The sequence below is a fragment of the Struthio camelus genome, chromosome 8, assembly GCF_040807025.1.
Source record: "Struthio camelus isolate bStrCam1 chromosome 8, bStrCam1.hap1, whole genome shotgun sequence".
Classification (NCBI taxonomy): Eukaryota; Metazoa; Chordata; class Aves; order Struthioniformes; family Struthionidae; genus Struthio; species Struthio camelus.
Window position 1 is genome coordinate 3200823 of NC_090949.1, and position 22315 is coordinate 3223137.

General features: G+C 38.9%; 1 protein-coding gene across 5 annotated transcripts in view; it reads right to left on the bottom strand.

The window, feature by feature from the left end:
• Positions 1-22315, bottom strand: part of PLA2G4A (phospholipase A2 group IVA) — an 81801-nt gene that overhangs the window by 14097 nt on the left and 45389 nt on the right. For all 5 annotated transcript variants that reach the window (XM_068952046.1, XM_068952042.1, XM_068952044.1 and 2 more), the window contains 6 exons: positions 14847-14983; positions 10406-10628; positions 8897-9011; positions 4717-4854; positions 4295-4387; positions 1722-1793 (listed from right to left, as the gene is read on the bottom strand). In XM_068952046.1, coding sequence (XP_068808147.1) covers positions 1722-1793; positions 4295-4387; positions 4717-4854; positions 8897-9011; positions 10406-10628; positions 14847-14983 — 778 coding nt within the window. The remainder of the gene's footprint in view (positions 1-1721; positions 1794-4294; positions 4388-4716; positions 4855-8896; positions 9012-10405; positions 10629-14846; positions 14984-22315) is intronic.

The window sequence follows — 22315 nt, forward strand, 5'->3', positions numbered from 1 at the left end:
ATCCATACTGTGTAGACCTATTTTCGTGTATATGTGCATTAATACCCTTCTCCATCCTTTGCTGACTGACAGAAACCCTTTTTTGCTCAAGTGGGCAAAGTTAATCCTCTGAATCTTTATAGGAGCGTTCCTGGGCTTTTCCTTAGCACACACCTTTGCTGTGTGCTTGGCAAATACCATTCTTTTAGATGGAGACACGGTACTAGTGCTGCATTTAGGAGGTTTTGTGCTCAAAAATACATTATCACCACTTCACACCTGTCTAAAGACTCCTTATTGCTGCCAGTCACGCATTCAGATGTATTCGTTACAGTCAAAAGGGATACAGGGGTATACATAAAGTTAGAGATATGCAATGAAATGTTAAATTCTACGATATCTGCATAAATGAGAAAACCGTATCATGGGGATTTTAAACTATCTGAAAATAACGTTTCAGTAAACTTAGAGTGCAATAAATATCTGGTTTTAGTAAACTAAAAAGTACAATCCAGCACTGAAATGTGCCTCTTTAATCCAGGCTCTTAAAGGAGCTGTTGGGGCGAGGAGGGGCGGGGGGGGGAGGAGGGAAGAGAAAAGCATCAAACACAAAAGAGTTTGAGGTACATCATCTGTATATACATATCCCATGGAAATGAGAGAGATTATCAAGTGCTTGTAAATCACAGATTTAAATTTAGTGTTTCTTGGTGGCTATGGTCCACCAGGAAATTGACAAAGAAACACAAAACGTGATATCACTCTTTTACCTATTATTTTACACATAAGAGAAAGCGAAGGAGCTATCAGGCTGCTGAGCTAGTTACACAGTTCACTGTCTCATTTCACAGGATTTTCTTTTCTTCCTGCAAGATTTAAAATTATAAAGAAGCTGCATTCTCTTCTTTGCTTCAGTTGTTAAAAGCACTGACAATTTTTTCAGGTGAAGCAATCACTCTTGTCCCCAGAAGTAACAAATACAGAAAGCTTTATTAGGATGAGGCAGAGACACTAACTAAGATCAGACATCCCCAAGTGATTTAGGTGCCTAAATATCATTTTCAATACGATCTTTTCTTCCCACAGGCAAACATTCCACATATGCTTATGCCTCTCCTGGGAAATTAGACTGGAGCATTTTTTAAAATGCTGTGCCAAACACCAGGAATTTCCTGTTTCAGGTGTCAATTGTACAGGTGCTAGCAGATATCTATGAAAGCCGGAAACACACAGTAAACCATTCCCAAGTAAATATTTGATCAAGGACCCTTGAAAATAATGGTTAGTGTTAGTATGCTGCGCTGGTTACAATTCATACAGGCCTGTGAGCTCAGGAGCTTGCTAGCAATGAGCTTCGAGATAAGTGGCTCATCAAGTATAATTTTTGTATGCATATGAAATTGTAGACCACTATGGAGTCCTGTCAGGCTGATGCCAAGACTGAATCTGCACGAGAGAATCATCTGATCATCAGCTTGAGCAGGAGGTGTGAAGTCAAGCCAAAGGCCTTTCTGAGGTCTCAAGACTTCTCTATTTTGCTGAGCCATTGGATCCTTTAAGATCATTGGGCAATGAAGTTTTATCATCGGTACAAATGACAGCAGAGCTAAAAGAGACCTTTGATAAGACTAAGAAATATGAGATTTGGCTGATAACCAGTACCTACAAACCTGAATCTGCTATGAGAAAGCAGAATAGAAGAGGAAAGTAAATTACAAAATAAAATGAGGGGATGTCCTTACCTTTTGGATGCTGTGATTCATCCTCACTGTCTGAGCTGTCATTGCTCACAAGGTGCTTTAGCCTAATATTCTCTGTTGAAAAAAATAAAAAATGACTTTAATTTGCTGGGGTTAAATGTGAGTACAGCTAAGAATTTCAAAACCATTGAGGCGTAGAACCATCATAGTCTTCGTAAGGGAAAGCTTCAGCTCTTCAGTGAGCTGAAGAGACGTGATCTGTTCATGAACATGTATACTTAGAATTTATCAGCTTTAGTTTGGAAATGTCATAAAGTTTGTGCACTAAGCAGATTAACCAGAGGGCTGAGAAAATGAAAGGTAAGCCTAAAGCAGCACATATCTGACACATCTTATTCACATTGATTAAAATTTAGATGTAAAGCCTTTGTCCTCTGAGCAACTCCTAAGGAGCTAGGAAGACAAAAGATCTGTTAATTCAGTACTAATTTGGAGTGGAGGAAAAAAAAAAAAAAAAGGAACCCTTAACCTGATTCATACACATATGAGCACGTACCTCTAAAAATAGTGGGGAAAACAACAGCCAAGATGGTTATGAAAGTTTTGTGTGTGAAAAATAAAAGCCAAAGCAGTTACACTGAGTAGAAAAGACAAGTTTATATTTCGTACCATTAAGTGAGAGAAAAAGAAATGAATGAACTTCTCCGAAAAAAAGTCTGTATTTCGTTAGGGTTAACAGCTGTGCTTCCATAATAACCACAAAATTAGGCCGAAACCATTCGTTACTATCTCAAGCAATTACTTCAAAGCCAAAATGAATACCAAAAGAGCAGCACATTCCACTCTCGGGCAAGGTTTGTAATGGAGGTGAATTCATGTGAAAACGTCCTATAGATCGACAATATTATTTTCTCTAAGTATTTCTGATACTACATAGGAAGCAATCACTTATGTTTAAAATTATGTGGGGAAGTGTTTCTTGAAACTCTCTGGAATTTCAGTGTTTTATGAGCGGCCTATAGGCATGTTTGACTGAAAGGGAAAGGCTGATTAAAAGAGATTCACCATAATACCAAGCACAAAAAATACATAGCTTTATTAAGTTTTGTAAGGAACACCAGACACAGATGACCACCACTGCTGATTTTTTTCTAAAAAAAGGCCATGCCCTCTTGGGCTTACAAGACTAAAAATCTCCACAGAAACGTATGTCGTCACATATTTTTCCTTAAATATTTTTACTTTTTGATGCTCCGTGAAGTATCAAAACCTCCGTGGAGTCCTCAAACCCTATCCAAATACCATCAATGGACAAGCATGCACAAGGACAAACATACAAATTCTTGAGCGATGACAAAGGACACAGGTCAAAAAAAAAAAACAAAAAACTGGCAAGCAGAAAAGGTAACTAAGAAAAAAAAAAAAAAAGCAATTTTTGGACATCAGATCACCTCTTTAAAGGAAACTCCATGCCAAAGTGATTATTAACTGCTTATAGGTATAACATACATGTTGTGTGAAACTGTCGGTCTTCTGCCACCCGCTAGTATTTTGCCATTGACTGGTCATACCAAGATTTCATTGGGAAGTTTACAGTTATGCTAATAGACTGTGGTTCAAATCTCATCAGCACTTTCATCTTGACTCCCAGTTTAGAGAATATTTTTTAAATTAGATATGAAATGAATAGGGACTTTAGCCAGAGCTGGGGCATAAAATTCTCTCTCTTAACATCTTAAAAAAAGCAATAAGGTAGACATTTCTATTAACTATCAAATTTACTCAAATATATTCCCAATCAGAAGGCATTAACAGTTAGGATATATATCAGATATATGAACCTTAAGGCTCAGGTCTCCTTTTCATCCATAAATAAGTACATGTATTCTCATAATAATACATTAGGAGAAAGCTACAGCTGAAAAAAAAAATGGCTGTCTAGTACAATTTAGTTACTGTTTTAATTGTATTTCCCTGCAAAGCCTTCCTCTGAGTATGAAGAAACTGTTTCATTATCAAATGCATTCTAAAACAAAAACAAAGTCTACGCATAGCAAGCTACAGCTCTCTCCTTACAGTTTGTTTTTACTTTTGTGCATTAGGAATGGAACAGAAATCATTAAATTAACAAGCCAAGGAGTCATCGGGTATCAACAGATGACTTGTGGTTAGAATGGAGTAGATCTAACAATCCAAAAAAGAAAAGCCTTGTTTTCACTTGACTAATCCCCTGATCAATCCAATCTAGCGTCAAGACACTACACGAGTAACTATCAAGTACTTGTCAGCTTTTGAACTCCAAAAGCTAGCACAAGATCATGGAAAAGGGAGCTGGAATCATACCTTTCCGTTACGAAAACGGTTGGTGGATATATGGAGATGACTTTCGGTACCTCTTATACGAATCGGAAACAAAAGTGAAAGAAAGAAAAGGAAATTACTGATTCTCTTTTCCTGACTTCACTAGCATCTGATGATGCCAGCAATTAGTTACCCGAAGTATGCACTCCTAAAACGATTAACAGCAGACTGCCATCCTGCCACAAACACAATGAGTTCACTGAGTCTTTCTAGCAATTGTTTTGCTTAGTAGTACAATTATTTACTAATATTACCTAATTCTTCTTCCATGGTGGGACCTTTAATTTGAGAATTGGAGACTCCAAGCACTCTGTTAAATAATATAGAAAATGCACTGCCCCAGACGCCTGAAAAGGAAAAAAAAGAAACGGTGAATGGAGGCTGGTAGAAGGAAAAACATATGCTCCACTATTTAAGTAGTAACTTGCATTCTGAACACACCTCTGAAAATTTGGATTTTGGAACACGCCAAGTCAAACTCAGGTGTACACACCAGCTGCCAAAAAAACATGAAATAGCCATCCATGTCTGTGGAATCTTTCAAATGGATGTCTTCTAGCCAACTGAGAACAAGAACTCTAGTTGTTGTTTCACAGTTTTTGTGATTGCATTTAAAAGCACTTGTCGCCAGAATACTGCAACTAATTTTAGTAGTGCCTTTCTGTCACATACTCACCCATTAAGAAATGCAAGGGATTTTCATTGTATTTCTTCACTACTGTCCCCATAAAAAATTTACTTCCAAACAAGTCAGGAGACATAAAAGTGCCATACTTTGCCATACCAATCTCATATGGACTGAATTCCACCCAATCTGCAAAAGAAGAAATAACAATAACAATAACTCGCTCAGTTAGTAATCTCAATCTGAATAGGACCTGTGAATAGAAACAGAGGATGAACATACATAAATTGACTGGAACCTTTGTCCAAGGAAAGAAATTATAGCTAAATAGCAAGCTACATAACCAATGAGCTTATGGAAAGCTCTCTTCGGTTACGCAGAAGCAAAATTCTGATTTCAAATGAAGTCTAATGTCAAAACAAAGAAGAAAGTCTCATTCTCTCTTATTGCAACAGACAGTGGTGGAAAAACATGAGATTGCAAGAAGAGAAGTAAAAAAGTAGCAGTTGTGAACGAGAAACACACAGAACGACATTGGGTTTTCATCTCATGTTTCAGTGCGATCCCTTGTCGCGCAAAGTGCCGGCACGGGTCTAAGTTCCAAGGCTTTTTCCTTTCACTGTGATCCTGCTAAAAACGTGGAGGACGGTGACACAGAAGGCAGAAAAAGTATTTAACATCACAAAAGCTGAGGAAAGATTCCAGAAGCGGCATGTGGATTCCACCAAAAACTAAAGTTAGTTTCCACTAAAATAAAACAAGAATAGGCAAAGCTGAGAGGCGGTTGAAAACCTTATCAAAACCAAATGATGTAAACATAAATTTAAAAGGACATGCCATCTTATTGGGTAGAGAACTCAATAAAAGGACGTAGTATAATGTTCAAATGCACTTTCTATAATGAATGCCTTTTTGAAAAAGGATTTTAGCTGCTTTCAAACGTTTTCTTTGGTACCACTGCAGTCGTTCACATCACAGAATGCACTTCAAAAAGTAAACTGTGAGGAACAAAAAATATCCAACATTTTTAATTTTTCACCCGTTCATCCATTTTCCAATTTTTTAGTAATGATCAATTTGACCGACTCTATAAATAAGTCAGAAATAATTCTTAAATGGAAAAGCACAAGAAACATCTTTGAAAAATTCCAGCAAGTCATAAGATGCCATCTATTCTCAAAATATTCAGCATTTCTGTTAAAATGTGAACGATAAGGTTAACAACTCATCCTGAAAAGGAAAGATTTGCTCATGAGTACTGAGTTTCGTTTTGTGGGCTGATGCTGTTCTAATCTAAATCAAATACAATAACCCTGTTTTCTAAACAGGTCACCCACAAATGTTCATATTTGTTAGAATGGAGGGAAATTCCTTTAAAGACCAAAACCAGGAATTTAAATGAACTTCCCTTTAAGGATTGTAAGCAGGAGTTGGCAGTCTAATTTTCAGGCCTATTGCAGAACCATGTTTTTAAGAGCAATACTAAATTTAGGAATAGAATTAATTTCTATTAATGGACTGTGATAGTCCATTTTCATATTTGCATAAAGGAAGACAATTTCTCAACTCAGATCCCCAACTTCGGGAAATAAGCTGATTTATGCCTTACAAATAAAGGACTTGACATCGGCTTCTGTCTTTCCTCGGGCTCCTAGAGATCGGAGCCGTTTCAATGGGCAGGACTGGAATCAGTCTGTCCCAAGAGACAAGCTTCTCCTTGAAGAACAGAAACTGAGAGTGGAACCCTATATCAAGAGAAAGACTTAATTGTTAAGTCTCTATTTCAAATATCTTTTCAAGGTGTTTCTGTCACAATACACTGGATTAGTACCTTGGCTGTGGCTTAATCCAAAACGTACTAAGTTAGAAGTCTCAGTTGTGTTCACTGCATTTTGGATGTGGCCCTGAAGTATGTCAGAACATAGCTCTTTATGTTGATTCATACCAGCTGAAGAGGTGACAACTTCCCCTGTTCTCGGGAGGAAAGGCAGAAAAAGTTCTCCCACCATTACACATTTGGGCAGAGTCAGGACAGGGAACATACGTGCACAGACACCACCCAAACAGTGAGACCTGATTCACTCGACCATCTCGTGTCATTACGTGCGGGCAGATCAACAGCCCGTAACCAACACAATACGTCCGATTTATCCGGCCAACCGTGCTCCGACCGAAGGAGCCCTCTGAAACCTGGGCCTGGGATATGAGTCCTACGGATCCACATCTGCAGACAGCCCTGCTTCCCAAATGAATTCTGCAGCTGCCTTAGGTTTACTAAGCGCAAAAGCCAAAAATCCAGGTTTTTGACTGGTCCGGCATTGGAGCAGAAGGAAAGCTGGTGAGTGAGGCTGTTAGGGGGATAGAAACATGGCAATACCAAAGCCAAACATTAAATTCCACTCCTCCTTTTAACATCAGTATCTTCAGGTAATTTCTTATTAATAAGCAAGCTATCTTAAAAAAGAAAAACAAACAACAAAAAACTTTCTTTAAGTAAATCACAGTAATTATGTTCAGTTATAACAACTGCTGAAATTTTGAGTACAGCCAGCACCACCAGGGTCAAAAATACTGTTGATAGTGAAAACATGCAGAGCCTGGGGCACGAAAGCTATTAGCAGCTGCATGAAATCCTTCCTTCCAGGAGTGATGGTGCAAGAACGTTATCTGATGCCATTAATGCATTTCAACATGAAACAACATGAAAGATTTCACCCATATCTGTCATCTCATAAGAAAGTATAAATATTTCTGTTTAAAACTTACTATATATTTCACATCAAGAACAGTTGTTCAATTCTAAAAGGAAGAAAAAAAAGCTTACAGTAGGAACAATCAGGATATAGTATAATTGATAAAGGTGATAGTCTCAAGAAAAGGAAAAATCAAGATCAATCGGCAAGAGCAATTGGTCTTTTATTAGACCAATTGGTCTAACTGGTCCAGCCAAAAGGCTGGAGAAATTAGACAAGTCTTCAGGAGCATCAGGCCTTACTGAACATATATAGAGAAGACCTATGTTAACTAAAGATCATTTCATTTTGAAAACAGCAAATGAAGAATCCACCTAAAATTCCTCAGAAAATAGAAGATCATAAAAAAGCAAAATACTTCCATTTTCAAATTAAAATGATTTCAAATGAAAAACCTTTTCAAATGAAAAGGTTCAAGTCTTCTAAGGAGAAAAGCAGCCATTCACCATTAAAAATTTAATCTACTTTACAACCTTATTTTCCATTATGAACAAAACTTTGACAGCAACAAATATTCTTTTCAAGAAATCTACAGACAATGTCTGATTTCTTAACTTTGGGCAAGCCACTTGGTGCTTCCCCCTCAGGCTCATATAAAACTAAATATATATTTAAAAAAATGTATAAGTATAATTGTATATAAAACTCCCTTTGTACAGCATCTAGTATAACTGGATCCCAGTCTCAATTGTGGCTAATAGATGAGATGAAAATCTGACACAAGTAAAAACAAACTCTCTTTTTTATGACGCTAATAGTACTTTACACTGTGCAAAAAGTTTAAAAAAAAGTTTTAAAAAGGTGCATCTGATTTGTTCGTTCAATTCTAATCTCTCTCTTCTTAGAGGGACAAATAATCCTGGCTGACTGAAAACATTTCCCTTTACCTGTTTGATAGGCTAATGTTAAGCATCCTTTTGATGTTGCAGAGAAACTTTAGGTTTCTAATTTTCTCGACTCCTGTAAGGTACTCAGCTACTTGCTGGATAAGCAATACTCGTTTCTTTGGTAGTAAATCTTTTTTGTAAAAGATAAAGACCAGTGCCCATATATGGCACCAGCCAAATAAGTGTCCACCTATCTACGTGTTCACTACCCCTGAGTAGATCTGTCATCAGGCTCTACTGTCAGATCCCCGGAAGCTGCTCAGCACAAAAGCCTCCATTTCCCCATCGCCTTTTAAAGCCCCTCAACTGTCCTTATCGTGTGCCTGTCCGACACACCCCGCAACATACCCTTCCTCTTTTTTTAAACTCAACATCTCCCTGTACTCCATTCGTAATACTGCGAATTTTGCTAAACCCTAAAGAATGTTTTATTTCATGCCAAATTCTTCCATAATTCTTGCAATGGGACAAATAATTTCAAAGTGTATCCAAGCTGCAGAATGTAATTACTCCCAGAAGTATTAATAGACCTTTTTCCAGCCAAGCACTCCTTTTTTGACAAATGACTTAAGACACAGATGAAAAACATACCTGCAAACATAAGCTCCGAGACATCTGGTTTGACATGGAGGCATGTAAAGAGTGGGAGAGCACACTGTGCGTTATTGATTTTCTCTTTCATTTTGCTCAAAGTGGTATCCATTCTCTGCATGAAAAGAAAGAAGGTATGTCCAAACTAATCATACAGAAGCACCCAAGAGAGATATCATGGGCTGATATTTGGGAGACTACTCATTTCTCCAAAATCCTCAAAAAGAGGAAAAAAGACAAGTTTAGTTCCTTCCAAGAAAAACAGAGCAGAAGAACGTGTAAAAGGAACTAATCTGCTTGAATGCCTTCTATTTGCACAATAAATGCAAACACAAGGAAACAGAAGCTGTAGATGTCTAAAGCATGGATGTTCTCCTTTCACGTTCACCGAACTCTTTCCACATCTGAGATGGATAGATTTGCCAACAACATTGTTTGGGAGGGAAGGGGCCAGAGAAGAGTTTATAGGAAGATGAAATAAGTGTATCTTATGCAATCCAAGGTAACGTGACCGAAAAGAAAGCGGTATTGTTGGACAAAGCAAGTTCTTCCCCTAGAATATTCTTTTAGCTAGAGCCACCATTAACGATCATGTAATGATTTTCAATCTGTGATGTTTCTTATTAGTCAAAGATGACCAAGAAAAGCAAACAGACTACTAATACGCTTACATTTGCTAACCAAAAATCTGCATCTCCCAAAAAGATTGAAAATCATCATGATATAATTGTAGTAAAAAAATGTTATCTGTGAATAACCAAGAGCCTTATTTCCATTTTTTCCACTGACTGCATCAGGTTCAGAATTAAGCTAAAACATCTGAGCATTGGTTTAACTCCTTAGCAAATGGGAACTTCCAATCACCCTCACAGGATCATTAACACACCTTCGCTGTGGGGAACTCACCCTATATCTCACCTACTGAAAGTCACTTGCTTGATTTTCAGTATTTTACGGTGTTTAAAACCTAATGGAAATGTATACTCAAGATATCCAAAATCATATAAAACAAGTCTGTGAATCTATTAACACATTGCAATCATGCAATAAGATCAAAGGTAAATTCTATTTATCTGAATCGCTTGAACTAGACAGTCTGTACCCGATTCAGTCGAACAGGATTTGCGGACAATAAACTTAACTGTATAAAACCCCGCTGTTCTTTGTGTCATTTGCAGAAAAACAATTAGTGATAGAGATGTGCGTCTGGTCTTTGACCTTGATATTAATGTCCTGTTAAGCAAATGCTGCTTTTCTTATAGTAAAATGTACATAAAGAGGTTACAACATCCTGTAAATTTTTCTTTGAAATTGCTTAAGTGGTAATTGTCATGGATGATACTCAATCCGAGAGCAAGCAAGGCATTTTCCACATTCCTTATGTAGTATTCCTAGTGCTAAATGGGCTTGGTAAAATGTTACCGAGGTCATTTAAAAAAAGAAAACATTGATAGACATTATTACACAACAGTTTCACAACTCTAGTGATCATAAAAAAAATGCGCTCACGTTATGGATGAGTGTTTCACCTATCAGCATTCCAAAGATATCGGTGAAGGTGACAGGCTGCCCTGAGCTCTTCTTATTCCACAGGGCTTCAATGTAGCGTTTGACTTTCTGAGGAGTGAGCAGCAGGAGCGGGTTGTGACTGACAGAGTTCATCAGTTCTTGATTAATCTCCTTCGGTCCCTTTTCTGGGAAATCCGGGTGCGAATACAAAGTCGACATGTACCTGCCATTGAAAACAGGCTCCCGTAAGCATCAAAGCCTAGTTCAATATCATCTGCCTGAACTGTACAATAAGCCCATAAATAATTTGATATAATATGTTGCTGATTAAATCAGAGTAATTTAGCCATCCTTTATATAGTATAGAATTGTCATTTCTTTTTGTCAAGGCATAGAAAGCGAAATGATTTGACCTAAATGTGTACATACAATCAAACACTCCACAAACACCTACATCGTGTGTCAAAAAAAAAAAAATAAATAAATAAAGCGTTCATCTTTTACCTATTTAAGAGATAACGGACAGAATCATCATAAGCTGGAAAAACAGCTTTTCAAATTGTCACAGTACACCTAAATTTGGCAGACTGGGGATTCCATAAGCAAACACACATAGGACACTCTCCAGTTCATTATAATTATTCAAAAATTCCTAAAATATATTAGCATACTTTCCAGGATCTACAAGTTTTAACACTAGGATGAAGCACAATAATTCTAATTGTGCAGAGATTTAATCGAGTTTGAGGCATACCAGGCAGCACTTGGTTTTATCATTAAGTAACTCTGGAAACTCTGCTTACTCACCAAAAACAAAGCATAGACACACGTATAGACAAGCATGTTGGCTTAAGTGACACTATGGGTGAAGATTCATGATTGGCTGTCCTAACCTCCCGGAGGCTCATTTCACTATTATTTGCTCAAATAGCTGGCTCAGCTATACATACTACCCTGCAGTTACATCTCTGTATACTAGCGAGGTACACACGGTGTAAGCTCGGCTCCGAGATCTCTGCTCTGCGATTTACTTGGAGGTATGACGAACCTTGTCACATGCTTGATGCAAGAAGCTGCTTCATTAGCACTTGCACAGGCTCTAAAGCAATGCATTTAGCATGCACGTCAACTCCTGGGTGGAACAAGAACAGCAGCAAGCTTCCACGTGAGCAGAGAAAGGAAAATGCAGTATGAAGAATTCAGCGCAAGGTTGAAGCAAGCCGACTGAAACAGTCAGGGAGGCAAATGCATTGCTCCAAGGTTAGGCATGCATCAGTGAACAAGCAGAAACCTGCTTCTCCCTGCAGGAAAGGAATACTCCACCCTTCAGAAGGAAAAAAGAAAAAAAAAAAAGTGCATTATTCCCAAGTAATAGACAGCATGAAAAAAGAAAAGAAAGGGAGTGACAAAGTGTTAATTTATTTATTCATCAAGCAAGGAAAGTCTGAAGAGGTGACATCATCAAGATAGAAAAAGCTAATTTATTTAAAAACAAACTTTTTCAGCATATGTTTCCGGTTAGATCAGTTCACATCATCTTGCTATTTTAACACAGATTCTACAGATTTACACTGAGTCAATATATCACCAAAACTCCCTGTTCACCAAGAATAGCTTGACTAACTAAAGTCAGTCTCCAAATAAAGCAAGAGGGCTGAAAAGGGCATGTTCCATTACTCTGCCCAGCTAGTTGAGGTATGAAAAATAATCCTGTATGTACACTGTCACTAAGAAGTGGAATGATGATGAACTGGTTTTCTGGAATTCTTGTTACGTTCTTGTTATGCGCAGCTGACTGACATCTTTTCAGAACATGGACTATACACCATTCCCTAGAAACTCACTGAAAATTTTTCACGCTGTGTTGCACTACTCAATCCCTCTTAATCCAGTCAAATGAGATCTGCCACTTTTGCTGCAAATTTGACAAAAGTACATCCAGATCTCTTAATATTGACAGTGGTCCCTCCCCTTGAGCATCAGTGCATAGAGAAAATCCCCCAGAAATATGTTTCTGGTGATGCTAACTTTTTGTAGTTAAATCTAAATAAATGCTTTCTTAGCTGATAGAAATTCTGGCATTCTGAATCGGGGGGCGGGGGGAGTTGAAACATATTTGGGGGGGAAAAAAAAAAAAATCAAGGAATAGAAGTGTTTATCATCTGTTCCAAAAGAGTCAAAAACTTTGAGGTTAGATTTTTTTCCTTAGAATGGGAGAAACCAAAGTTCATGTTCTTGCTCTGAGTTAGACCAGAGTATAAAATTCACCCCAGGCAGATTCCCTGCTCATAGATATTTACCTATTCCAATGAAAGTCTTTTTCCCTCAGTCTCAAAGTAACTAGAAGTTCGTAGGATCGTAGGATAATTTAGACCGTAAGGAAGCTTGAGATCTGTAGTCCAATCTTTTGCTCAAAGTAAAAGCGACTTAAAAGACCTATCAAGTTGCTCAAGGTTTTGTCCAGTCAAGTATTCATTTCCCATAAAGTATTCATTGAGTCAGACAGAAAGAGTATGACATCTTATGCAGTCCAGTCAAGTAAGGATGCAGCAATCCATTCTAGTGCTTGACCACGCTCATTGCACAAAATGTTTTGTAATAGCTAACCAAATTTTCCTTGCTGCAGCTCACAGCTGTTACCTCTTGTCCTTTCCCTGTGCATCTCCAAAAAGAGTTTGTCGTCTTTACAACTACCCATTAGGTAGCTGGAGACAGCAATTAGGTTCCAACCCCTCCCCACTCTCTGCCTCCTTTTCTCAACTCTAAACAAACCCAGTTCCTCAGCCTCCACGTGCTCCTCATCACCTCTCACTATCTTCATTGTCCTCTGATGGAATTCATCCAGATTGTCAACACCTTTCTTGTGGCCCTAAACTGGATTCATTACTCGATGCACACCTTCAATATTCAAACCGGTTACGATACAGAAAGTACTGGTTATGATAAAAATGATATTTTGTGACAGTTACGATACTTCCTTGAAAAGTTCAACGTTTTCTTAAAGCTGTAACATTCTCTACTGCAACCACTGACATTAAAATTAAGGTTTAAAGATAGACGAAAAAAGTTCTGCCATGAATGAAAAATGCAGTGTTAAGGAGGCCAATCATTTAAGAAATTTGGCTTGAATTTGCCAGATGTCTTCCGCTGATGAAAATCACAGAGCTGTTAAAAATTTTAGATCATTTCATTTAAGAAATATCAAAATAAAAAGCTTCAACATTTGTAATATGTGCAATTTGGGGCAATTTTCATAAAGGCCAAGGAGATAAAAGGCTAGGTTCATAATGCTGGACGGAGAGAAGAGAAACCCTTATTCACAAAAGTGGTTAAGGCAGACGTACTTCTGGGGTTCAAATCCCTCTGCTGCCTACAAAGCCTCGACCCCATAATGTCCAGAGTGCCGTTCACACAGCAACGTCACTCTTACTTTCTCCTGCGGTTGTTTCTCTTTATGGCGTAAAGCATTCATTGAGTCAGGTAGAAAGACACCCTCAGGTTGAGACGTCCTGAAAGACGCTTCCTCCCCATCTGATTGACGAACTGTTTTAATAAACAATGTACAATGACAAATGAACTAAGTGACTGAATAACAAAATGAAACAGTGACAACAGGAATGATACAAGGCAATCCGTACCTGGATGCCCTGCAGCATGGCAATGAGAATTTTTCCTTACAAGCTGCTCAACTACACCTGCTCAACTTTAGGAAAGCTGAGAAAGCATCAGAGAGCACATCCTGGGTAAATCCACTAAGCAAAGAACTACCAAGTCTAAAATGGAGCAGAAGATCTTTTTCAAGATTTTGAAAATCTTTGAGAAGTGTCCCAAAAGGATATATTCATTTTAGGATATATACATTTTAGGTTGAATTAATCATCCTCAAATTGAAAAGACTTTTTTTTTTTTTTTTCATTTCATTTGGAAGAAAATAACACAAAGCAAAAATACTTCTAGTGTATCAACAACTTGAATTCTTAATGTTTTTGGTTCAGTCACCAAGATGAAAAAAAATCAGTTACAAAGGATAATATTGGCCATTGATACTGGGAAGAGGCCGCATACGTGTAGCGCCTCTTTTCATTGATTCCCGCTATCAAAGCTCCTAGGGAGACCAACTGGAGTCTGAGCTGTCCTCACTTTCCCAGGCATTCTGAAACTCTGCCACCAGAGGATTTGCTCTCCTGACCTACCACACTGCCAGACAGCTGGCTCAGGAAGTCTCTCCCGTGCTAGTAGTGTATATATAGATATAGATATCTAGTGTATAGTCCCTCCTGGTAGAGTGTGCGTGTGTGTATATGTGTGTGTATATACATTCATATATGTATTTACTCTGAATCACAATCTTAGGAATAAAGTCATCAACTATCACGAAAATTCCTGCTTGAATTTTCTGAACAAAAAGTGAAGACAGACAAAAGGAAAAAATAAATCTTACCATGTAGATCCTGAGAGGCCAGCAATGTAAGTCGCACAGTCTAAAATTCCTGAATCGTAGAGTGCTTTCATGACTCCAGCAAAGCCTACCATGGCACGAAATCCCCCACCTGAACCCAGTATCGCTATCACTGGTACCTGCACAGATAAAAAGAACAAATCATCACATCAACTTTGACATAGATTTAAAGGAGTAAATAGAGTTTATCCACCAACTGCTGCCCAAATGCACCAGCCTTGTACAATTAATAAAGTCACTCTCCAGTGATCCTCACAGCAGAGATGAAACCTACACATTTTTTATTCTTTGTGTAAAAGTTCCAACAAGTCAAAAAGAAGGTATCCTTGATACCTGCAGTATTTTAGCAGTGCTTTAGCAGCACAGGTAGTAGAGAACAGCAAATAACTTTCATACAGCACTTCAAAACAGGACTTTTAAATTCTCTGAGTAGAAAGGCACAGTACCACAATGCCATCCCACGAGGTTAACTGTCCCCTTAGGTTCTCTGCACCCAGGAATGATGTGCAATAATTGTAAGTCACTTATTTACTCAGTCCCTCCTGCTTGACACAAGAGCTGGGCAGCAGCAGTACTTTTGGTCTGCAGAAGGGGAGGAAGGCAGTATGTGGTGGGACTGCCAATTCCAAGCAAACGCAGCCAGGAACGAACAGACGGCATGAGAGCTTCTGCCCAGGAGGAAATCTCACAGAGGGGCAGAGCGGACTTCCTTCCAGCTTCCTGATTGTCTGGCATCTAGCAACCATTAGCAACCAGAAGGTGCAAACAAAAAGGAGGTAACAAAGCATGCGGGGATATAAAAGGGGCAAATGTGCCTAGCGCCCAGGCAGGCAAGAAGATATGACTGAGAAAATACAAGGGTAGGAAGAAAGCATGAACTCCCAGGAGAGAGGGAACTGCAAGCTTGCAACTTCTGGCATCAAGAGACTCCCTTTCCACGAGCAGGTGCCTTGCCAACTCTTGTAGAAAGAGTGAGAGGAGACAGGGCCCAACGCTGCACCCTGTGGACTTGATCCTTCCAGTCGGGAAGGGGAAAGACTCAGGTGGTATCACCAGGAAGACTTTGCCTTCTCGATTATGAAGCCTTGTTTGCTGAAGAAGATGGTCCACTGGGAAGAAATGGAATCCTTTTGACCAACATAATGACAAAACATCTTCATTAACAGACCTGGTAATTTAATGAGGAAGACTTTAGACTAGCTTCACTGAGTAAAGTGAGTAAATGATGCAAATGTAGGAGGCGTGCACAGGAGAAAGCCAGCAGGGAGACTTCTGTGTTACTGCTCAGAAGGAAGGGTATTCAGAGGCCTACCTCAAACGTGCCTACATTAATGCACAGATTGGACATCAAAGAAGAAAAAATTAGAAGTTCACGCGCAGTCACAGGTCTTTGGCATGATCGGAACGACAAGGACCTGCTGGGTCAGCACGCCTGACAGAACACTGCCATGGAGGGTAATGGCTGCTGAGGAAGACTAGAGAAGAAGGGGTGCAGGGGTGAGCTCTATGAAAAGCTGCTCCTTGACTGCCCAGAACTTCAGGATGAAACCAGAGACATGTCTTTTGGGAGTTTCTGGGTCAAGATCTGACAGAAATCAACACTAGAGATGTTGTGGCAGTCTGCTACAGACCACTTGACCAACAGCATGAAGTGGGTGAAGCTTTCTATAAACAACCAGCAGAAGTCTCCTGATCTGGCTCTAGTCCTCATTGGGAATTTTAACCACATGCTTAGAGAGCAGCACTGCAAGCCATCTAGGAAGTCTGTAGACTGTTTGGGGACAATTTCCTAATGCAAATGATGTAACATTATCGCTGTACAGAATCCTTTGTTTTCAGTTCCTTAAAACCACAGAAAGATAATGCCTGCTTTCAGATTCCACAGGTCAAGTAGTCAAAAGAAAAAAGTGAAATACTATCATTATGACTCCCCATAGCTTCCAGTCCACTGAAATAACGTACCGAACTTCAAGTCCAATTCACTAGCACAGACTTGTGGTCTCACTCCAGACTTCAAAGTACAATCAATTAATCTACATACTGGTTGAATAAATCAAGTCAGGTCTTGGCATTTGTAAGCTGTTGCTCCCACAGTACCCTGTTATTTAGAACTCTAACTGCTCAGTATATGAAGAATTAAAAGGTATTTAAAGAAGTCTGCAGTTGTAGCAAGACATCTGCATAAAAATACATCCAAAATTCTTTTAAGAATACCTGTCCTGCTTACCCATAATCCAGGAAATAAACAAAACAGAAAAGAGATTAAATTTTGCTATTTAATAACCATATAGAGAGCTACAAAATCACAGAAACATTTAAAGTAATCCAAGGATCAGCCTTAATCCAAAAGATGATCAGTGCAACAGAGTCAAAAGCAGTAGGAGTTACTAATCAGAAACAGAACAGGATAGATAACATTTTGGTTAGGAGTTTAAAAATATATTTACAAATTTAAAGACAGTCTCAGACTTAAACTACCTTGCAAAAGCTATAAAAAAGGAGAAGAGTTTATGTGCATCTATACACCTCCTCAACTACTAAGAGATGACAAAATAATTAAATGCACAGTTACAAATAATACTATATTGAAATCATATCTACAGGATATGTTTTACATTTTATTTCCTTCTTAAGTCTCAGCCTTTCCAGGCTTGATTTAAAAGACTTTTCCTTCTATTGCATCGCTTCCCCAAGTACCTGGAAAGAAGACAAAACAAGACAAACATCCAATTGCTATCATCAAGTGTTTTAATCTAAGCAAGGGGTCCATTTCACTCCCCATTTCAGAATCTTGGAATAATTTTCCACTGCTCAATGGCGATAACAACCTGTTTGCTGTTACTGAGCATAAAAAAAAAAAAGACACATTTGTGCACAAAGCCCACATCTGATCAAACTGGTAGTCAGTCAAAAAATTACACTGAAACTCTATTTAAGGTGGTAATGGATCAGATTAGTTATTAAAAAAAAAGGGGGGGGGGGGGGGCGGGAGGGACCGGGGGGAGAACGGACCCATGTGACTACCGAGTTCACTTTCTTTCTGTAGACTCCGTAATCCGAGCAGTGACGCTCCTCTGTAGACTGCAAGCACACACAGCCACATGGAGATGACCATGCACAATGACCAAATAAGTTGGGAAATTATCTTGAGGCTTCCGTTCTGCAAAAAATACTGATTCTTGATCCAACAAGATCATTTGATCATCTTCTCTATAAGTGTTAAGCATTACTAATGGAAGCCACAGGTATTTATGGGCATCAGCATTCATCATGCAACTCCAGAGATAGCTATCAATCGAGAAATGACAAAACAAAGGTTAAAAAAAAATTAGGACGTGACTGTTTTGTTAAGCCAACACTCCAGTAACGGAGCAGTTGCTTTGAACAGAAGAGACATATTACTAATCACGCATTTATTAATGTACGTTACGCTTTGAAAGCTCTTTACAAACACAATTTAATTAATCTACACAGGCAAATCCCAACAGGATGAACAGAGGGTGGCTGCAGGTGCAAGCCTGGAAGAAGTATGCAAGAACACATCCAAAGCACCACTATTCAACAAATCTATTCATCAGTAAAGTGGCACGAGCACAAAGGAAAATCTGAGTTTCCTTCAGGATGCAGAGAAATCTGTAAATAGGAGTCACAGCCAAGAAGAGTCACTAGCACCCTGACTGCAATGCTTGCTGTAATCCACAGACATCCTAGAAAGCATAGGTTCCTGCAGTAGGGGATGGTGGGTACACAGAGAAGTTTGTGTAGGTACAGGAACCACTTGATATTCCTATGTCAGCCACAGAGTTTATAAAAGGATCTGGGTTTGGTTTAAACTCTAGCGCCTTTCACCTCAGTACCTCTGACGTACACAGTGCAGAGCAACGCCAGCCTGTCATTCCAAAAAACTGGTTAAAAGGGTTCCATTTGAGCTGGAGTTATTTTTGCCTCTTTTTTATCCAACGCGATGGGATTAGAAAGACAATATTGCCAGCAGCAAAGTATGAAGGGCTACAAGTCACTGCTTTGTTTACAGAAATAAAATCCAACCAAAGAGCTCTAGAGTCAATCCTCAGTAGCTTAATCAAGGCTCCCACAGTAAATAAACCTATCAAACACTGAACAAGAAACATCTATTGCACGCTTGTGTTCATTTATTTCAGCCAATCTGATACAAGCCGACTTGTAGACATAATAAGCAAAGTGACAAAGATTAAAGTCCTTTTCTCTTATGCACTAACTTACTTATTAATTTACTTTACTTTATTATTTACTCTACCAATTTACTCACTATGCAAGCAAATAGGTTTGTTAAAATAGTTTTTCAGCTGCAATTCTCTTCCCAATAGCATTAAAGGCAAGAAATAATAAATGTTAAAATCACAAACGGCTGTCCTAGAGTCCTGCTCTAGAATAAATAAGTGCCGAGGAAGGGGAAAGGAGCTGCAGGCAGAGGACAAAGGGAAGAGAACTGAGAAGCCATCTCGATACTGAGAAAGAACGGAGGAGAGGCAGGAGAAGGAGGCACGCATGCTTCCCTGCCTGTACCGGCTGGGGCTGACGCACTCCGCTTTGAGGCACTTTACAGCCCTAGCCCTTTGCACACAACCAGTTAAATTTGGGCAGAGGCGCAACACCCATTCAAGCAGATTAGTAAACTTAGACTGAAAGGCTAAGTGACTCACAGCAAGTCAGCAGTGAGTCAACAGTAAAAACGTGTACTGAATTCAAGAGTCTTGGCTACAAGCGTCCACTGCTCTAACCCTTGGCCATACTGCCACACTTAATTCAGGACGCTTGCGTCCACTTCTGAGCAACCAAAAGGCCATGCCATCATGGCTTTCTTTTTCCTATGGTTGGTCTGCATGGCACAATACAGAGGGACCCAAGCTAGTTTTGAACAAACCTGCTTCGATATCATCTAAAATGACTTATTCCACTGAACAAGACTTAACAACTTTGATAAAGTGTCCTGTCAATACATCCACAGTGATACTAGGATCTAAGTGACGCTGTAACTGCGCAGACAGTACAGTTCCCCTCCAGTCAACAGGCATCTCATTTCAACAGGAGCTGCTTGCTTAATCGCCTAACCAGGCATGAAAATGGAAAGGGTTTGGGAAACAAGGTATGTTTTATGCAAAGCAAGTTCTGAAAAAAGATCATCTCAATCATATTTTCCAGCAACCTGGCAAAAAAGCTAAAACATATTAAATGTTGTTATGGGAATGGGCGGTACAGATGTTTTTATCCAACTGCCCTGGAAACAGAGCGTACAAAACCTTGACAAAAATACACGTGGTCTAAAAATATTTGCCACGGGGTACACAGATGTGCATTAACAGATTGTTCTGCAAATCCAGCTGTAGAGAACTACATGTCTGCTTTAATTGAGTATGTTATTTTTAGAAAATTTAGAGCAACAAAGCAATAAAAATAAACTAGTTAAGTAAGGAGATTTGTAAGTACACACTTATCTCCCCATCCAGGGATATATAATTATTTCACAGGTATTTAAGTCTCACAGCATCCCTGCAAGGCACATGTGTTGCTATTCACAGATGGAGAAACTTAGGTGAACTCTGAGTAAGTGACTTGTTTAAGATCAAACAATGACTCAGAAACAGCTAAGAATACTTATGGCTCCTGACTTCTGGTGCCATGTTAAGACTACAGACATCCCATAAATCCTTCTGCCTATCTCTAATCTGCAGCAATAAAAGTAAAAATGATGGGTTATACGGACAAAACTGTATTTTAATCTGAACAAAAAAGTTTTTTTTCCTTGCTAGACGCAGCTAAAAATTCTGACAAGTCAGCTCAGAACTACAAATTTGGCATGTGAAAAAGGGGAGGATCACATTACCAAAATCCTTCCTAGGGTTCATAAACCTACATTCAGAGATTACTGGCCGGTCTTTGAAGACACACCTTAACTGATGAACTTTCAGCATCTGAGAGAGACTGAGGGAATTTGACGATATAAAGAATATGAAAGCTTACCTAGCTTCTGCAATAATGAGGTTTTATTCATGCACTCATATCACCTGTACAGAATAGATACTTTAGGCGCTGAGTATCACTCCAATCCTAACTGGAGAGTGACAAAATATCTTTGCATTCTTTCTGAGAAAGATGTTTGTCTGCGGTAGACCAGACGTACACGCGTGGATATCTACAAATATCTACAGACGTACACGTGGGGATATCTACAAATATCTACTCTGATAAAATCTGCATGTGCCAACAATAAAATAACTGCACTGAAAATTAAGAAAAAAAAAATTGCAAATAGTCCTTCACAATGTAGGTGATTGATACCACCGCAGAAGAAACACACACCATACTTCTCAGATTCTTTCACCTTCCTCAGAAAGCTCACGCTAGCACATTTCACTAGCTGAAAAAGCTCAGATCTAAACATTAATAACACAGTTAGTTTCTGCTCAAAAATTCATTGAAATTTAGAAAGGAATTCCTCTGTGTTGGTTCCAGTTTTTGCAAAAGATCATCACATTCTGCTTATACTAAAATGCAGCAAAGAAATTGTTATTTTTAACCCAGACGAATTAAGTCATTCAGTTCACTGCTTGACCTCCCCTACATAGCCACCCTGTCAGAGTTCAGGGAGCAGAACAGGACAGGAAACAAGCAAGGAGGGAAGGAGAAGATGGACAAGCCACTAAAAAACAAATAGGTGGACTTGTACCAACTGTATCCTTAACTGACTCAAAATAAAGCAGTGCTGTATGAAATCACTGACAGGATCAGTAGGATTCAGTACACTTCCTCATTTTGATATGACCCAAACCACCATCAGTTCATCTAGCTCTGTTGGGTTGACTTTCAGAACTACAGAGCACCAGCATCCCAGTGAGTCATTGGAAGCTGTAGCATCTCATGTTCTCTAAGAATTAAGCTTCAGAATCTTAATCCTATAAAACAGCCTACGGGAAAAGAAGAACAGAAGGAAAGAAAATCATTTCTAAGCTAACTCTAACATTAAAACTACTCATTTGCTGCCTTGTCCTTCAGACAGAGAAAACCACCTTAAGAGCACAAGCTGGATGTCAAGCGTGCAAGAGCGGATTCCAGAGTTACGTGCCTGCCCAGAGCCACTGCACTTTTTGCATGGCGTATAATTCACACTCCCTTCATGCATTTTTCAAATGAGGATCTCCAGTCAGGACCAGCACCTTAACAAAGCATGGAATTCAGCAAGAGAGCAAAATGAAGAATACGGATATATATCCTTCTGCCCCCCGTTTTACCCTAGGTATAGCCTGCTAAGATTAAAAAGAATAATGAATTAGGACAAAGCTACACTTGCTTAAAATGTCAGTGCAAATTAAAAGCTGTCATATTTATCCTCTAGTGGCGTTTATGCCATTTTGTCCTTTTGGTTTTATGGAACACATCTTACTCAAGTGCAACTTCACTCTAGCACAGGATTT